Here is a 19085-nt window from a genome sequence, read left to right on the forward strand (position 1 = left end):
GAGTAAAGAACACCCAGTGAGTGAATCAGAAGATAACTTATAGAAGAATATGTAACTTTGAACAACAGCTTAAAATTCAATGGATTTTAGAGAGATGGGAGGGTAAGAGAATCTCAGTCAGAGAAAATAACATTTTCAAAGACCAGAGAAGGAAAATATTTGGTGTTTTCAGGAATAGCAAGCAACAGGGAGGAATTGAAATCAAACAAAGAGGAGAGAAGATCTTGACAAGGTCAGTGCTGGAGAAATGTACGTCATGGGAACAAAAGGGAAACAGGAGACACATAATTGGTAATTTGAGTTCCTGAGGCCCTTATGCCCAAGCTTCTCAAGAATGTCTTCCTCTCTCTCTTTTACCACAAGGATTTATGAATTTTTACTTTGTTGCTAAAAGGTGAAAAGAAATCCAGGTATATTATTTTGAACCTGAGTAATAATAGCTAGTGTTTATTATGCTAGGTATTGTGATAAGAGATTATCTAATATAAATAACACAACAACATTATGAGCTAAGTGGTATTATCATTCTTGTTTTACAAGCAAGAAAATTAAAGTTTAGTGATGTCAGGTCACAAAGATAATATGCGGGGAAATCAGAATTCAAACACTAAATACAAAACTCAAGAAAAGGATCTGTTCATATGCTCTAGATAAATGATCTCTATAAGGGCTTCTAAATAAGTCAAATTATTCAAATAACCAATTTTATTTTTTTTGTTAAGAAAATGTAAGTCAACTGAAAATAAACATCTTATTCTGCTAGCAGCTCAGAGGAACGCTTCCCATCCTTTCAATCAGTCACAGGTTTCTGACAGTCCTCACAATCAGAATCGGTCTAGCATAATACTGAAAAATTTCTGCCAGAGCCCAGAGGTCCCAGATGACCTTGAAAGATCAGATAATCCCTTTACTAAAGACTGTCATCAAAAATCATTACATTTTCCCCCTCAAAAACAAAATACCATCATTGGGAGAAAATCTACCTCAAATGAAAGCAAGCTACTGGTCATAAGAAGAATTTTCTTGAAAATGTCACTACTCTGCAAAGCTTTTACTTTTCTTCCATACATGTAAGAAGAAAAATATGCAGATATGCAGGTATGCTGTCTTATCTCGTCTTAAATTAACTCTAAGAAAGAGTCATACTTCAAAACGGAGGCAGTTTTTCTACGTAAACTCCAGCATGTGTGCTCAGTTGCTAAGTCCTATCCGACTCTGCGATGCCATGGGCTGTAGCCCGCCAGGCTCCTCTGTCCATGGGGTTTCCCAGGCAAGAATAGGGGAGTGGGTTGCCATTTCCTTCTCCAAAGGATCTTCCAAACCCGGGATCCAACACCCATCTTCTGTGTTGGCAGGCAGATTCTTTACCACTGAGCCACCACCAGGAACGCCCATGAAATACCCACTTAACGGTGATTATGATCTTTGCTTTCGTTTTATAAAGACAGCCCACCTCATTGAATTCCTATATTCTAGATGGAAACTGAGTCAGCTAAAAAAAAATAATAAAAGGTGGGAGATGGGATACTAAATAAAATACCTTTTCTAAATTCTTCAGAATTCACTAACATGGGGTATTTGAATTGAGCGTTGACAAGAGCTTCTGAGGAAAATTCTCATTATCAGAGAAGCAGCAGACAAGGAAAAAGTACCAATTGCTCCCCTTTTCCCACATTTTCCAAATCGAATAACAAGGAAGAATGCACCAAACCTCTTATTCTTTCCTGGAACAATGGAATCTCTACAGTGCCCCAAAAGCAGCGATCCTGATAAGGAAAATGCCACTAAGCCTGAAAGCAGTAGTTTTATGGACATTTAAATTGTTTCCATGTGTCTTCTGCCCACATAGGATCAATCATCGTGATTGGTGTAATATAATTTCCCTTGATGAAACTGGCTTCCCTCTTTTGCTTTTTTCCCAAGGAACTCAATTTGCCAGCAAGGAGCCTCTCCTGCTGCCCTCTATTTTTTTCTTTTCATATTAACTGTGATATAAACGACTAAAGTAAAACCCAAACTCAGAGCTCCTCATCTTTAACCATTGGCAGACACGCTGAAAGGCCCCATTAGCATATTTTATCCTACATTGCCATTCATTTTTGTGATAGTTTCCAAGTCCAAATTTTGGGACAAAATTCTCTTAGATTAGCAAGGAAATAACTTGACATTTAAGTTTACAAACTATCATTCTATTTCTAGCTAAAACACTGATACAGTGTTTTACATTTCAGATATTACGTTTTACATATAATTAAAAGAAAAGGGAACTCTAGAACCAGGGACATTTTTTAATGTACTTGATATAGGAAGTGGAAAAGGGGAAAGATGTTATTTAAACTGAAGCACATCTTTCCTCTAATTGAAATAGGAAATGGGAGAATTAGACTAGCTCTTGACCCTACACGCTGTTACACCAACAGAATTTGCTTTTGTGTTGTGATTTCCTTTATTATTTGTACATGTCTTAAAGGCAATGGCCAAGCCTGTTTGTATTAAACAAAACGCATATGCTGCAACATTCCAGAATCTCTCTAAATGAAGGTAACTATCTGCAAAGGAGCAATTTGAAAATAGTAAAAGCAATAGTAATAGCAAAACAGTAGTAAAATATTAATAGTAAAATCACCCCTTTCCAAAGTATCTCTGTTCCCAAAACTTCATAGAATGCCATTGGCCACTTTATTCAAATCAAGCTGGAACATAAACGTGCGTAAGAGAGGTCATGTTCTGGCCCTTCTCACATTTTTCTGCTGAGGCATCACTGATGAGACGACTGAAGAGTGAATACATACACCCGAGTTGGAGGTCAGCTCCCAAAGCAACCTACTTTCAAGCTGGAAACGTCTTTGAAATCTTGTGATATAGCTTTAAAATACACACAGATAGTGCCTACTGTTGCCTAATGTATCTCTTGGGAGGGGAGTTTGGGGGAGAATGGTTACATGTGTATGTATGGCTGAATCCCTTCACTGTTCATCTGAAACTATCACAATGCTGCCTGTTAATCAGCCATACCCCAATACAAAATAAAAAGTTTTTAACAAACTAAAAATAAAAAGTTAACGTACTTTTCTGGATAAAAACTCAAAATATACAAGTATCTCAATACCAGAAAAATAAACAACTCAATCAAAAAATGGGCCAAAGAACTAAACAGACATTCCTCCAAAGAAGATATACAAATGGCTAACAAACACATGAAAAGATGCTCAACATCACTCAGTATCAGAGAAATGCAAATCAAAACCACAGTGAGGCACCATTACACGCCAGTCAGGATGGCTGCTATCCAAAAGTCTACAAGCAATAAATGCTGGAGAGGGTGTGGAGAAAAGGGAACCCTCTTACACTGTTGGTGGGAATGCAAACTAGCACAGCCACTATGGAGAACAGTGTGGAGATTCCTTAAAAAACTGGAAATAGAACTGCCATATGACCCAGCAATCCCACTGCTGGGCATACATACCGAGGAAACCAGAACTGAAAGAGACACATGTACCCCAGTGTTCATCGCAGCACTGTTTATAATAGCCAGGACATGGAAGCAACCTAGATGTCCATCGGCAGACAAACGGATAAGGAAGCTGTGGTACATATACACCATGGAACATTACTCAGCCATTAAAAGGAATACATGTGAATCAGTTCTAATGAGATGGATGAAACTGGAGCTTATTATACAGAGTAAAGTAAGACAGAAAGAAAAACACCAATACAGTATATTAACACATTATATGGAATTTAGAAAGATGGTAATGATGACCCTATATGCGAGATAGCAAAAAAGACACAGATATAAAGGAAAGACTTTTGGACTCTGTGGGAGAAGGCAAGGGTGGGATGATTTGAGAGAACAGCATTGAAACATGTATATTATCATTTGTTAAATAGGTCACCAGTCCAAGTTCGATGCATGAAATAGGGCACTCAAAGCCTGTACATTGGGACAACCCAGAAAGATGGGATGGGGAGGGAAGGTGGGAAGGTTTGGGGTTGGGGACACATGTACACCCGTGGGTGATTCATGTCAATGTATGGCAAAAACCACCACAATGTTGTAAAGTAATTAGCCTCCAATTAAAATAAATAACTGTAAAAAAATAAAACATAAAAAGACAGACAACCAAAAACGCCAGCACATGAAAACTGTGGCTTGGCACTTCTAGCACTCCTTGAAGATCTCCCAAGGCATGCTTACCTTTAAACCACGAACGGTCATCAGCACGATGCTATGAAGACAGGGGTCAGCAGTGAGCATTAAAGGGCCTCAACTCCAGTGATGCATTGCTGCTCCAATGCGATTGTAGATCTGGGAGGAAATGATGCCACAAGAAACAAGTAAGTGGCTGGAAGGAAAGCTCACTGTGCTGGGCTTAGTCACTCAGTCATGTCTGACCCTTTGCAACCCCATGGATTGTAGCCCACCAGGCTCCTCCATCCATGGGGATTCTCCAGGCAAGAATACTGAGTAGGTGGCCATGCCCTCCTCCAGGGGATCTTCCCAAACCAGGGATTGAACCCAGGTCTCCTGCTTTATAGGCAGACTCTTTACTGTCTAAGCCCCAGAGAAGCCCAAAGTCTAACTTCACAATTTGCCTAGGGCCAAAGAATGATGCTTAATAATTGTAATGACCTGATTTAGAAAAAAATGCTATTAAAAGATGAATTGAGAAAGTAGCATTTACATATATACACTATCACGTGTAAAATATATAACTGGTAGGAAGCTATTATATAACAGAGGGAGCCCAGCCTGGCATTCTGTGATGACCTAGAGAAGTGGAGGGGAGGGGAAAGAGGTTCAGGGGTGGAATATATATAACTATGACTGATTCGTGTTGTACGGCAGAAACCAAAAGAACATTGTAAAACAATTCTTCTCCAATTAAAAATAAATTAAAAAACAGATAAACTTTTTAAATGATTGGAAAAAGTGAGCAACTGTTCTTCTAGCAATAGAAAAGAGAATTTCTCATTTATTTGCATACTTTAAAAGCATAAAACTAAAGAGTTTGTTTCGTGTTATATAGTAAAATAAAGTTACATAGCAAGTATCATTTTAATAAGATGTCTTTAATTACATGAGATTTTGCAGAATGTAGGCATAATTGCTTTGATGACATAGTTTAAATTGATAACAAAAGAAAAATAATCACATACTAGTAGCATAAAAGAAGCAATATGCCATCAATTCTTTAGGATCTATTATTTGAGTGGAAGTATGATTTTTAATCAAAATTCAGTGAAAACATGTAAGATTTGTATTAAAGCCATATCTTTGTGCTATCTTCAGGGGAGTAAAAATTTGAATTTAAATATGATCCAAAAGCCAGATCTCTTTTCGTCAAGAACACAGACTATCAGTATTATATATGTCTGAGATTCATACCTTTATATCATTAAGTTATACCTTATCAAAATATACTTAATGAGATCAGGGCTTATTGAAGATATACATTCTGGATGCTGCATGATTATGCTAACATTTGAAATACAAATTTTTAGCCACCAAAATACAGCCAAAAATCTGAACATATATTCAATTGGAGCAATCAAACTTTCTGATTTCTAGCCTCAACCTAATGGATGACCAGTTGATTACTTTTTTAAACTCTATTATATAAAGAGATTACAACATATACAAGAGATGAATTCCCATATACTCTCAACTTTAACAATTTTTTACCAATCTTGTTTCTTCCATCCAACCTACTGATTTTTTGGTTTGCTTGTTTTTGAGGGTTTTTTGGTTGTAACATTTTATAGCAAACCCTAGACATCATCCTATATTATCCATAAAGATTTCAATATATATATATATATAATTAATTCTATATAATCTCTATTGCCATTATAATGCAATCCTTTAAAATAATAGTTTACTAGTTAATTCATCAGCTGTATTTTACTGAATGGAGTACATAAAATTTAGTATTTCAATATTATTATCTAAGTATAAATATTTAGTCTGGTTATACACACATCATCCAAGTCTAACATTTTGATTGAATTTGACTGGTAAACTCAGTTATAAACTTCACTAAAGGGCTCTTTTGTTTTGCTTTTTTTGCAATATTAAGCAGTCAAATCAGTGAAGGTATCTGTGGTTTTACTGTCTTAAAAATAGGCATCTGAATGTGTATATACTGGACCAAATCAACCACACCATAGTCAAGTTACACTCATGCCAGATTATGAAGTCCTTAGAATAGCTGATTATTATTCAAGCAATTAGATTATGTCAAGATCACTCCAAGACAATAAAACAGAGAGGCAGTAAGGGCATGCTAAGAGAACTTGGAATCCACACAAGCCAAGGTTCCAACCTCTATTCTGCTGCTTAATTAATGCTTTTGTTAACTTCAGCAAGTTAATAATATTCCGAGTCTCAATAAACTCATCTGTATTATGGAGATAAAAATGCCATTATAACTATCATAAAACTTGTATGAATTCAATGCATGTAACACATCTGCCATATGATAAAGTTCCTTCTTTAATAGCTTTTCAATCAATAGCCAACAATGAGATGGAAACAACCTAAAAGTTATCCTCAGTTCATAGGTCTTTTAAACATCTTGTAAAATATTGAATGGGGGACTTCTCTGATAGTTCAGTGGTAGAGAATCCACCTACCAATACAGGAAACATGGGTTTGATCCCTGGGCGGAGAAGATCCCCTGGAGGAGGAAATGGCAACCCCCTCCAGTATGCCTTCCTGGGAAATCTCATGGGCAGAGGTGCCTGACAGGCTACAGTCCGTGGGCTGCAGAAGAGTTGGATAAAACTTAGCAACTAAACAACAAAGAATATTTCAAATATTAACTGTCTCCATATAACCACAAATTAATAGATGGTACTCATTCAATAATGCTTAATAATTTTTAAAAATTTTTCATTAGATAGATGTATGAATATACTTGTTTATGTTGGATAATATAGTAGAGAAAGATAGTTAGCAATCTCCAATTTACGGGGAAAAAATTGGTATGAAATAAAATTCCCATTCTATTTTTCTCAGTAATACTTCAATGACATATGTGCTTTGGAAATCAAGAGCTTTTTGAAGCGGTTCCTATTAATATTTGGACTTCCCTGGTGGCTCAGATGGTAAAGAATCATCCTGCAACGCAGGAGACCCAGGTTCAATCCCTGGGCCAGGAAGATCCCCTGGAGAAGGAAATGGCACTCACTCCACTATTCTTGCTTGGAGAATTCCATGGACAGAGGACCCTGGGGGCTACAGTCCATGGGGTCGCAAAGAGTCAGACATGACTGAGCAATTAACATTCTCACGTTCACTTTCATTGTTAATCTTTAAATTCACAAATGAAGAAACCAAGTATCAAGGACATAAGGGCCAGAACAGAAACTTAGACTGTTGCCCCAAACTAAACAGATTCCAGTAACTCCTCTCTTCTCTAGTTATTTGAGGATGGTTTGAAAAGCATATTATTCCCCCTAAAAGGTAGGAGAATACATTATCATGTATTTGGGATATGATATCATTTTACTATCTAATATTGGAATATCAAAACTAAATGCCAACAATGACCTTGTGAAAATCACATACATGCATGCATGCAAAAGCCCACCTGTGCTAATATCTCATCGGCTTTTGTAGCTCCCTGAAACACTCTGTTGATGAAGATGGTTTTTCATGCAGCAAGGTTGAGGGTTATTGATCTGTAAACATCTTTATGATTCAGCTGCTGTGGAACTGTCTAGTGTCTGGGTCTCCAGAGTATGATTTTTCCAGTGATGCCAAGTTGATTCTTGGAAATTTACATGCTGTTATCTTTTTGACAATGAATTGCTGTGTAAGTCCTTTATGTGATACACATGCAGGGCCCTTTATAATAACAATCTATATATCTTAATGACTAATTTGTCATTTTTCTTTTTTGGAGGGAGGGGAGCATGGTGGTCTCATGCTCAGCCCTCCAGGATCTGCTGACAGTACTCCACGTATTCACATTACTCCAAAGGTTTGGGGTTTTTTAAAAAGTCATTTTCTACTAGTTAATATTGTAGCTTATCTTTAAATGCAGCTACAATAACTGACATGAAAATATTTTACTACTATTCTGACAATGAAAATATTTTAATGCATGTGTGGTTTTGCTAGTAGGGACCGGCAGGAGTGAGCAGATCACAGAACTTTCCCGGAGGGGAGAAAAATCTCATGAATCAATGAGTTTAAACTCTAGCTCTCTCCTCATAGGTTTTTTTTTTTTTTTTAATGTATTTTATTAATTATTTTTTGGCTGTACTGGGGCTGCATTGCTGCATGGGCTTTTTCTAGTTGCTGTGTGTTGTCTTCTCACTAAGGCAGCTTCTCTCGCTGCAAAGCACAAGCTCCAGGCACACGGCTCAGTAGTTATGGCATACGGGCTTAAGGTTGCCTTGCGGCATTTGGGATCTTCCTGGACCAGGGATCAAACCCACATCCCCTGCATTGGCAGGCAGATTCTTATCCATCAGACTCTCTTTATAGCATCTTAGAGATGCTGTTCCTCCTATCTGCCTGGCCACTCCCTCCCACATCCTTGCATGTGGCTGGCTCCTTTTCATTCTTAAACTCAAAGCCTAAATTCTCTCCGCAGACTCTCCCCTGACCAGCCTGTGCTAAGTCACAGGATCTCTCTACTGCTCTTTATATCACCACTCCATCCATGCTGCTTGAACCCCTCTTCATCATCCTCACTTTAATAATATGTTTACTTTCTTGTTTAATAATACATTTACTTCTCTGCTTATGAGGAGGAAATGGACTGTAGTGAATATAAAATAAATAAATGCTAAGTAATGAATGAATCAATGACCCACAAAGATTTCCACTTCATCTTACAAGTCTCAATTTTCTGATATGAAAAAGACAACTTCTAGTGTCCAAATGGAATCCTTTATTCATGATACAGTGTGTTTTCTGGATATATCACAATAGCTTTAAAAAATCGTAACACTTTTGAATACATAGCACTATAACTAACTTAAAAAAATAAACTCATCAATTAACCCTCTATTTTATACACTATTATTTACAAGTGGGTTAACTCCTTTTACCTCTATTAGTGTAAAATATCTATTACAAAGGACACATTTCAAAGTACATATTGCAAAGTGAGGACAACAATAGGACTGAATTCATACAGTGGCTGGAATGATTAGCTCATGAGTGCTAAGCACTTAGAATGAGGGCCAGCACATGGCAGCACTTATGTAATTTATTATTACTTTCAATAATAATAATGAAGATAGGTTTATATGACTTTAGCATTGCCATTACTTGTATCTTTTAATAATGATAAAAAAAAAAATCACCAATGCTACCCAACTCTGTATTCAGCATAAAACAGGTAATCCTTCAAACTAGGCTTCAACAGTACGTGAACTGAGAACTTCCAGATGTACAAGCTGGATTTAGAAAAGGCAGAGGAACCAGAGATGAAATTGCCAACATTTGTTAGATCATGGAGAAAGCAAGAGAATTTCAGAAAAAACATCTAGTTTTGCTTCGCTGGTTATGCTAAAGCTTTGACGATGTGGATCACAACCGACTGTAGAAAATTCTTAAAGAGATGGGAATACCAGACCATCTTACCTGACTCCTGAGAGACCTGTATGCTGGTCAACATGCAACAGATAGAACCAGACATGGAACAACAGACTGGTTCAAAATTAGGAAAGGAGTACATCAAGGCTGTATATTGTCACCCTGTTTATTTAACTTCTGTGTAGAGCACATCATGGTGAAATGCCAGGCTAGATGAAGCACAAGCTGGAATCAAGATTGTCAGGAGAAGTATCAACAACCTCAGATATGCAGATGATACCACCCTAATGGCAGAAAGTGAAGAGGACCTAAAGATCCTGTTGATGAAGGTGAAAGAGGAGAGTGAAAAAGCTGGTTTATAACTCAACACTCAAAAAACTAAGATCATGGCGTCCGGTTCCATCACTTCACGGCAAATAGATGGGGACACAATGGAAACAGTGACAAACTTTATATTTTTGGGCTCCAAAATCACTGCAGATGGTGACTGCAGCCATGAAATTAAAAGACGCTTGCTCCTTGGAAGAAAAGTTATAACAAACCTAGACAGCACATTAAAAAGCAGAGACAAACTATAAATGAAGAGAAAATGTGTTTCAATGTACCAAACTGATTTAAATCAGCTTTTCAAGGACGTATCAATTGGATCAAGCAGTGAGACACCTGCCATAGAAGGAATCAATACATGGTGGAGGATGAAGGGCTTTTGTGCTGATCTGAGCCACAGGAAATGAAAAAACTGTTAGTACTTCTTAGATCTCCCAACCTTCTCTCAGAGAACACAAAGGGAGTCTTCAAAGAAAGTGCTTTGGGCAGGCAGTAGCAAATAATCACTTCTCTTAATGTAGAATCTTAACATTAATTGCAAAGTGTATGTACTCCTCAGGTGTGGCGCATCCAGGGTTTGGAAAGATTTTCTACAAAGAGCCAGATGGAAAAATGTTAGGCTTTGGTGGGCATAAAATCTCTGCCACAACTATTCGGTCCTACCATTGAATTGGAAGAGCATACATAAATGATGGAGTGTTGTTGTGATACAATAAAACTTTATTTACACAACACAAGTAGTGAGCCAGAAATCATCACAGGCCTAAGGCATCGTCAAAACTTGAGTTTCTTGAGTAATTGCCATTTGTCTGGTCCATTGGAATGTCTTTCACTTCCAAAATCCTTTTTGTTACTTTATATTCTGAGGTCACTTTCCCTACCTGTTGTGAAGATTAAGTGAGATAATCCATGTTAAATGCCTAGGACAAAGTCTCCAAAACAATTTAGCTCAATACAAAAATATAGACCTGAAAGCGTGACTGAATTCTAGTTCTGCCACTAATTAGCTGTGTGGCCTTGGACAAGGTGTTTAACTTCCCTATACCTCAATCTCTCCCTCGTGAAATGAGATCACAACTATTTACTTCATAGGTTATTGAGAGGAAATAAAAGAAGATACATATACACTGTCTAGAACAGTGCCTAGCACATGCTGAGCATTATATGAATGTCAATTATTATTATTATTACAGTTTCACAACTCTCACTCATGCTAAACACTGTTATCTCTACTTCAAAAATCTGGAAGAGCAGCAGTAGCATGTGATATAAAGAGTTAATGCTAGGGGAGCCAGAAAAGACAGAGACCAGGATGGTTTCGAGTTACTTGCTGGAGGTAAAAGTGGACATGCAATCAGGGTTAAACTGTGCAGCATGTTAAATAAAACAAATATTTTGGACTTCATCTCCCAAAGAAGAGAGGAATTGCCTAGGGAAATTGCTACACTGGACCTGTATCTGACGCATGATGAATAGTCATTTGGTGAAGCAGACAAAGACTTTTAAAAACCAAGTACAAAAGACTTCAGAAAATAAGAATTTAAAAAGAGAGAGCCCCGAGTCTCATGCACTCCAAGTGTCATGAGTACACACTGTTTTGCATGGATTTATGCATGTGGAATCTGAGTGGCTTCCCCCAGAGCTCCCATTATCCTCTAGTTTACCTGGAATAAAGTAGGGAGGGGTGCAAGGAAGAAGGGCTCAAAGTCAGAAACCAAAATCAGATTTTCCCAGAATGTAAGGATTGCAATAAGCTACAGCCAAAAATGAGCAAATTTTCTCACACAAGATTGATAAAAAAGAAGAAAGTCTAGTATAGGCAGTAAAGTCATTGTAGCCAATACACAAAGGAGTGGACAAGAAAGAATACGGTTATTCATAAAGAGACAAATATCAAAATGAAATTTTAAGGTATATCCGTTCATAAAGGGTCAAATGAATAGAGAAATACAGATCTCCAACAGCATATGACAGTCCAGGATTATGTTTTTAAATACAACCTGAAGTTGATATGGTAGGATCAGCAGAAGGCCAAGATGCACCAGAGTTCTAGACGACCAATAAACGTCACTGGAGTAATTGGCCCTGAGGTCCATGTACATGTGGGAATCTAGCATAGATCTTGTTTATCTAAAGCAATGCCATCCAAAAGATGACACTGCAATTCACATGTGTAATATAAGATTTTCTAGTACTCACATTTTTTAAAAGTAAAAAAAAGAAAAAGGGAAGAAATTTTAAGAATGTATTTTATTTAACCCAACACATTCAGAATATTATTTCAACATGTATTCAATTTTTTTAAAAATTAACGAGGGCTTCCTGGATGGCTCACTGGTAAAGGATCCTCCTGCCAATGCAGGAGACATGGGTTTGATCCTTGATCCAGGAAGATCCCACAGGCCATGGAGCAACTAAGCTTGAGCACCACAACTACTGAGCGTGTGCTCCAGAGCCCGGAAGCCACAACTACTGAGTCCTCGCACCCTAGAGCCCGCATTCCAAAACAAGAGAAGCCCCCACAATGAGAAGACCATGCATCACAACCAGAGAGGAGCCCCTGCTCACCACAGCTACAGAAAAGCAACAAACGCCCAACATAGCCAAAAATAAATCAGTAAAATTATTAAAAATCAATGAGATATTTTATATATATATTTACACTTTGTCTTTACAATCCATGGCATATTTTACACTTAGAGCGCATCTCAATTCACAACTTAAATCTTCACTAGTAACATTTGATCTGTATTCAGATCTTACTAATTAAAGTGTACATTTGGAAAAGCAAACTACAAACCCAAGCTGTTCCAAATGTATATAAAAGTTTTTCCAGTGGTTGAATTGAATATTAATTTTTAAGTCTAAATTTATATTAAGTAGACATAAATGTGGAGAAGGCAATGGCACCCCACTCCAGTACTCTTGCCTGGAAAATCCCATGGACAGAGGAGCCTGGTAGGCTGCAGTCCATGGGGTCACAAAGAGTCAGACATGACTGAGCAAATTCACTCTCACTTTTCAGTTTTATGCATTGGAGAAGGAAACGGGAACCCACTCCAGTGTTCTTGCCTGGAGAATCCCAGAGATGGGGTCGCACAGAGTCGGACACGACTGAAGTGACTTAGCAGCAGCAGTAGCAGCAGCAGACATAAATGAAATTAAATTTTTATTTCTCAGTTACATCGGCAACATTTCAACTGCTTTGTAGCCACAGGTGACCAATGGCTACCATGTTGGACAGCTCAGAAAACTACAATCAGGTAGGCTTGGCCCTGGAGAGGCCATCTAAGGGAAGAATACCAACTGTCTAAGGGAAAGAGATGCTTGAGAGACTGAATGTCCTTAGGATTTAGAGCACTGCTCTTTAACCACTGAGTCATATCATATTTTGTCTGTGTTTACATCACAGTATTTAGCATTTTATGTTAACAGTATGCTTTAAGTCATAATTCTATCACAACTGAAGGCAAAGAAGTATATTTTATAATTATTTTATAGTATTTGCAATGCTTACCACAGTGCATAAGCATCATGATCAATAAGTAATTAATTAATTGACTTAATTCTTTATAAACAAATTAAATACTGAGGAGCCACAGGTTATGCTGATCCTTGAACCAGAGAAGTCTTACAGGAAAGAAGGAACTGTCAGCTGAGATGGGGATTAGAATTTCTAGATACGAGAATGGGACACAAAGGCTCACGATAAGCTAATTCTAGGGTAAGTGAGGCATGGGGAGCACAAAAGAGAAGTGTCAGTCACTCAGTCCTGTCCGACTCTTTGAGACCCCATGGACAGTAATAGCCCAACAAGCTCCTCTGTCCATGGAACTCTCCACACAAGAATACTGCGGTTGAGTAACCATTCCCTTCTCCAGGGGATCTTCCTGACCCAGGGGTTGAACCCAGGTTTCCTGCCTTGCAGGCAGATTCTTTATCATCTGAGCCACCAGGGAAACCCACATGGGGAGTATGAAGTAGTTGCCTTTTGGGTAGGAGGGAGAGGATGAGACAGGATGAGGCTCAGAGCGTAGTCCACCATATTGACAACCGGGCTTGAACCACAAAATTAAAATGGGACTTAATATCAAGGAGGAGCCATTGCATGTATACAAAAATAAAAGAAATTAAATAATCAAAATGGCACTGAAAGAAAATTAATTCTTGCTGTAACATATCAAATCCTGGAGACGTACAGGCAGTTTGGGTACTGTTGTTTGTATCTGTGGAAACAGATGAAAAGGGAGTAAATCAGAAGATGTTGCAGATAACGCTATTAAAATTAGCCATGGAATAATAGAGTACTCATTCAAAACTGTTCATAGAATTTCCAAAAGTGGCTAAATTCTAGAAAGAGTTATTTTAAACACTGTGTAAATCTGGCTCCAAAGTTGTATGTGAGAGTCTCTACCTAACTGCTCAAATGACTGAAAATGCCTGGAGTCATTTCTGAAAATTCAGATAGCTTATTTAAATACCTATTTTCATATACCAACAGAATTTTTTCCAGTGGAGGAAACGGGGGCAGTGCAGCTCTGGGACCTTCCAACGCTCCAAAATGAGCCCCGCTTAACAGTCTGCAAAAGATTTAATAGTGAGACAGACAGGGTTTGTAAGGCCAATAATTTCCGTCTCTGCAACTTTTAGAAATATAAACACATGTGATGAATTGCGTGTGGATAGATTAACTTTCTCAGCAACTCTACTGAACAAGACTTCAGTAAAAGACAAGGCAAAGATCTGCCCTGGATTGAAATATGGAATTGTTTTTAATTGAACCTTATTTATTTTACTGAGAGTAACAGTGCACTGTCCTGCAAAACCGCAAGGAACCCAGTGATCTCTGGCACGAGGAGACTGGTTTCCCACTTCTGTAACTGAGGAGAGCTGCACTTAGGCTCAAGCAAACAGCCCACCTGGAGCTTCCTCTTTCCTAAATGTTATGACTCAGTCGGGCAAGATCTCAGCTGAATAGTAACATAAGCTAAGCTGACTTTCAGGATATTCTTTTCAGCATTTGGCCTCCCTTTTCATGCCAGCTGATACTCACAGCTTTCAGTGCCCCAGGTCATTCTCACTGATCAATGCACCCTCTAATAACCCACACACAAAACCCTACTGACATCAAAATTTACCATTTCTGTCCACCAATCTCTTCACTCTCAGATAAGCTAATCCTTGCTAACAGGCTTGTTGCTTTGTTACTTTCTACTAATCCTAGACAAGATAATGTCTTAACTGGGTTAATGTCTACCAAGACCTTGAAGTGATCACTAACAGGAAATTACAGATGTCAGCCAGCTGTAAAGACAAATTTAGGAGACTGGGTTGGTTCAGTTCAGTTCAGTTCAGTCCCTCAGTCGTGTCCAATTCTTTGCAACCCAATGGAATGCAGCACGCCAGACCTCCCTATCCATCACCAACTCCCGGAATCCACCCAAATTCATGTCCATTGAGTAGGTGATGCCATCCAACTATCTCATACTCTGGCATCCCCTTCTCCTCCTGCCCTCAATCTTTCCCAGCATCAAGGTCTTCTCAAATGGTCAGCTCTTCGTATCAGGTGGCCAAAGTACTGGAGTTTCAGCTTCAACATCAGTCCTTCCAATAAACACCCAAGACTAATCTCCTTTACAATGGGCTGGTTGGATCTCCTTGCAGTCCAAGGGACTCTCAAGAGTCTTCTCCAACATCACAGTTCAAAAGCATCAATTCTTAGGCACTCATCTTTCTTTAGAGTCCAACTCTCACATCCATACATGACTACTGGAAAAACCATAGCCTTGACTAGACGGATGTTTGTTGACAAAGTAATGTCTCTGCTTTTTAATATGCTGTCTAGGTTGGTCATAACTTTTCTTCCAAGGAGCAAGTGTCTCTTAATTTCATGGCTGCAATCACCATCTGCAGTGATTTTGGAGCCCCCAAAATAAAGTCAGCCACTGTTTCCACTGTTTTCCCATCTATTTGCTATGAAGTGATGGGACCAGATGCCATGATCTTAGTTTTCTGAATGTTGAGCTTTAAACCAACTTTTTCACTCTCCTCTTTTCACTTTCATTAAGACACTCTTTAGTTTTTCTTCACTTTCTGCCATAAGGATGGTGTCATCTGCATATCTGAGGTTATTGATGTTTCTTCCGGCAATCTTGATTTCAGCTTGTGCTTCATCCAGCCCAGAGTTTCTCATGATGCATTCTGCATGTAAATTAAATAAGCAAGGTGACAATATACAGCCTTGATGTACTCCTTTTCCTATTTCAAACCAGTCTGCTGTTCCATGTGCAGTTCTAACTGGTGCTTCCTGACCTGCATACAGATTTCTCAAGAGGCAGGTCAGGTGGTCTTGTATTCCCATCTTTTTCAGAATTTTCCACAGTTTGTCGTGATCTACACAGTCAAAGGCTTTGGCATAGTCAATAAAACAGAAATCTATGTTTTTCTGGAACTCTCTTCCTTTTTCAGTGATCCAGTGATGTTGGAAATTTGATCTCTGGTTTCCCTGCCTTTTCTAAAACCAGCTTGAACATCTGGAAGTTCACATTTCACAAATTGCTGAAGCTGACTTGGAGAATTTTAAGCATTACTTTACTAACATGTGAGATGAGTGCAATTGTGCGGTAGTTTGAACATTCTTTGGCATTGCCTTTCTTTGGGATTGGAATGAAAACTGACCTTTTCCAGTCCTGTGGCTACTGCAGAGTTTTCCAAATTTGCTGGCATATTGAGTGCAGCACTTTCACAGCATCATCTTTTAGGATTTGAAAGAGCTCAACTGGAATTCCATCACCTCCACTAGCTTTGTTCGTAGTGATGCTTCCTAAGGCCCACTTGACTTCACATTCCAGGATGTCTGGCTCTAGGTGAGTGATCACACCATTGTGATTATCTGGGTCATGAAGATCTTTTTTGTATAGTTCTTCTGTGTATTCTTGCCGCCTCTTCTTAATATCTTCTGCTTCTGTTAGGTCCATACCATTTCTGTCCTTTATTGAGCCCATCTTTGCATGAAATGTTCCCTTTGTATCTCTAATTTTCTTGAAGAGATCTCTAGTCTTTCCCATTCTATTGTTTTCCTCTATTTCTTTGCACTGATCACTGAGGAAGGCTTTCTTATCTCTCCTTGATATTCTTTGGAAGTCTGCATTCAAATGGGAATATCTTTCCTTTTCTCCTTTGCTTTTCACTTCTCTTCTTTTCACAGCTATTTGTAAGGCCTCCTCAGACAGCCATTTTGCCATTTTGCATTTCTTTTTCTTGGGAATGGTCTTGATCCCTGTCTCCTGTACAATGTCATGAACCTCTGTCCATAGTTCATCAGGTACTCTGTCTATCAGATCTAGTCCCTTAAATCTATTTCTCATTTCCACTGTATAATCATAAGGGATTTGATTTGGGTCACATCTGAATGCTCTATTAATTTTCCCCACTTTCTTCAATTTAAGTCTGAAGTTGGCAATAAGGAGTTCATGATCTGAGTCATCTCCCAGTCTTGTTTTTGTTGACTCTATAGAGCTTCTCCATCTTTGGCTGCAAAGAATATAATCAATCTGATTGCGGTGTTGGCCACCTGGTGATGTCCACGTGTAGAGCCCTCTCTTGTGTTGTTGGAAGAAGGTGTTTGTTATGACCAGTGCGTTCTCTTGGCAAAACCCTATTAGCCTTTGCCCTGCTTCATTCGGTACTCCAAGGCCAAATTCCGTGTTACTCCAGGTGTTTCCTGACATCCTACTTTTGCATTCCAGTCCCCTCTAATGAAAAGGACATCTTTTTGGGGTGTTAGTTCTAAAAGGTCTTGTAGGTCTTCATAGAACCACTGAACTTCAGCTTCTTCAGCATTACTGGTCGGGGCACAGACTTGGATTACCATGATACTGAATGGTTTGCCTTGGAAATGAACAGAGATCATTCTGTCGTTTTGATTGCAAGATGGATGGGTCATGGTAGAGAGGTCTCACAGAATATGGTCCACTGGAGAAGGGAACGGCAAACCACTTCAGTATTCTTGCCTTGAGAACCCCATGAACAGTATGAAAAGGCAGAAAGATAGGACACTGAAAGATGAACTCCCTGGGTCAGTAGGTGCCCAATATGCTACTGGAGATCAGTGGAGAAATAACTCCAGAAAGAATGAAGGAATGGAGCCAAAGCAAAAACAACACCCAGTTGTGGATGTGACTGGTGATAGAAGCAAGGTCCGATGCTGTAAGGAGCAATATTGCATAGGAACCTGGAATGTTAGGTCCATGAATCAAGGCAAATTGGAAGTGGTCAAACAGGAGATGGCCAGAGTGAACGTTGACATTCTAGGAATCAGCAAACTAAAATGGACTGGAATGGGTGAATTTAACTCAGATGACCATCATATCTACTACTGTGGGCAGGAATCCCTTAGAAGAAATGGAGCAGCCATCATAGCCAACAGAAGAGTCCAAAATGCAGTACTGGGTTGGCTGGTATCCTACAAATAATATTTACTGGGCAGACACTTTCTCCAGTTACATCTAGGAGAAACTCAGCTCAAATCCTGATGCACATGCTCCATGCAGTTCATCTAGACAATAAACATGTACCGACTACCTAACATATATTGCCAGGGACTTCCCTTGTGGTCCAGTGGTTAAGACTCTGCACTTTCACTCCTGGGCTTCCCAGGTAGCTCAGTGGTAAAGAATCCACCTGCCAATGCAGAAGACATGGGTTTGATTCCTGGGTCAGGAAGATCTCCCAGAGAAGGAAATGGCAACCCACTCCAGTATTCTTGTCTAGGAAATTCCTTGGACAGAGTATCCCAGTGGGCTACAGTCCATGGGATCGCAAAAGAACCAGACAAAACTTAGTGACTAAACAACAAACCTAATGTATAGTGTACACAGCACTCAGTTCAGTTCAGTTGCTCAGTCGTGTCCGACTCTTTGCGAACCCATGGACTGCAGCACACCAGGTTTCCCTGTCCATCACCAATTCCTGGAGTTTACTCAAACTCATGTCCAACCAGTCGGTGATGCCATCCAACTGTGTCATCCTCTATTGTCCCCTTCTCCTCCTGCCTTCAATCCTTCCCAGTACCAGAGTCTTTTCCAGTGAGTCAGTTCTTCACATCAGGTGGCCAAAGTATTGGAGTTTCAGCTTCAGCATCAGTCCTTCCAGTGAATATTCAGGGCTGATCTCCTGTAGGATGGACTGGTTGGATCTCCTT

At 39.0% G+C, this 19085-nt stretch overlaps 1 protein-coding gene across 5 annotated transcripts in view; it reads right to left on the reverse strand.

The window, feature by feature from the left end:
• Window positions 1-19085, reverse strand: part of LOC122684422 — a 438645-nt gene that overhangs the window by 373155 nt on the left and 46405 nt on the right. For all 5 annotated transcript variants that reach the window (XM_043888555.1, XM_043888521.1, XM_043888538.1 and 2 more), the window contains exon 2: window positions 4199-4309. In XM_043888555.1, coding sequence (XP_043744490.1) covers window positions 4199-4258 — 60 coding nt within the window. In that variant the 5' untranslated portion in view covers window positions 4259-4309. The remainder of the gene's footprint in view (window positions 1-4198; window positions 4310-19085) is intronic.

The sequence above is a fragment of the Cervus elaphus genome, chromosome 3, assembly GCF_910594005.1.
Source record: "Cervus elaphus chromosome 3, mCerEla1.1, whole genome shotgun sequence".
NCBI lineage: Eukaryota > Metazoa > Chordata > Mammalia > Artiodactyla > Cervidae > Cervus > Cervus elaphus.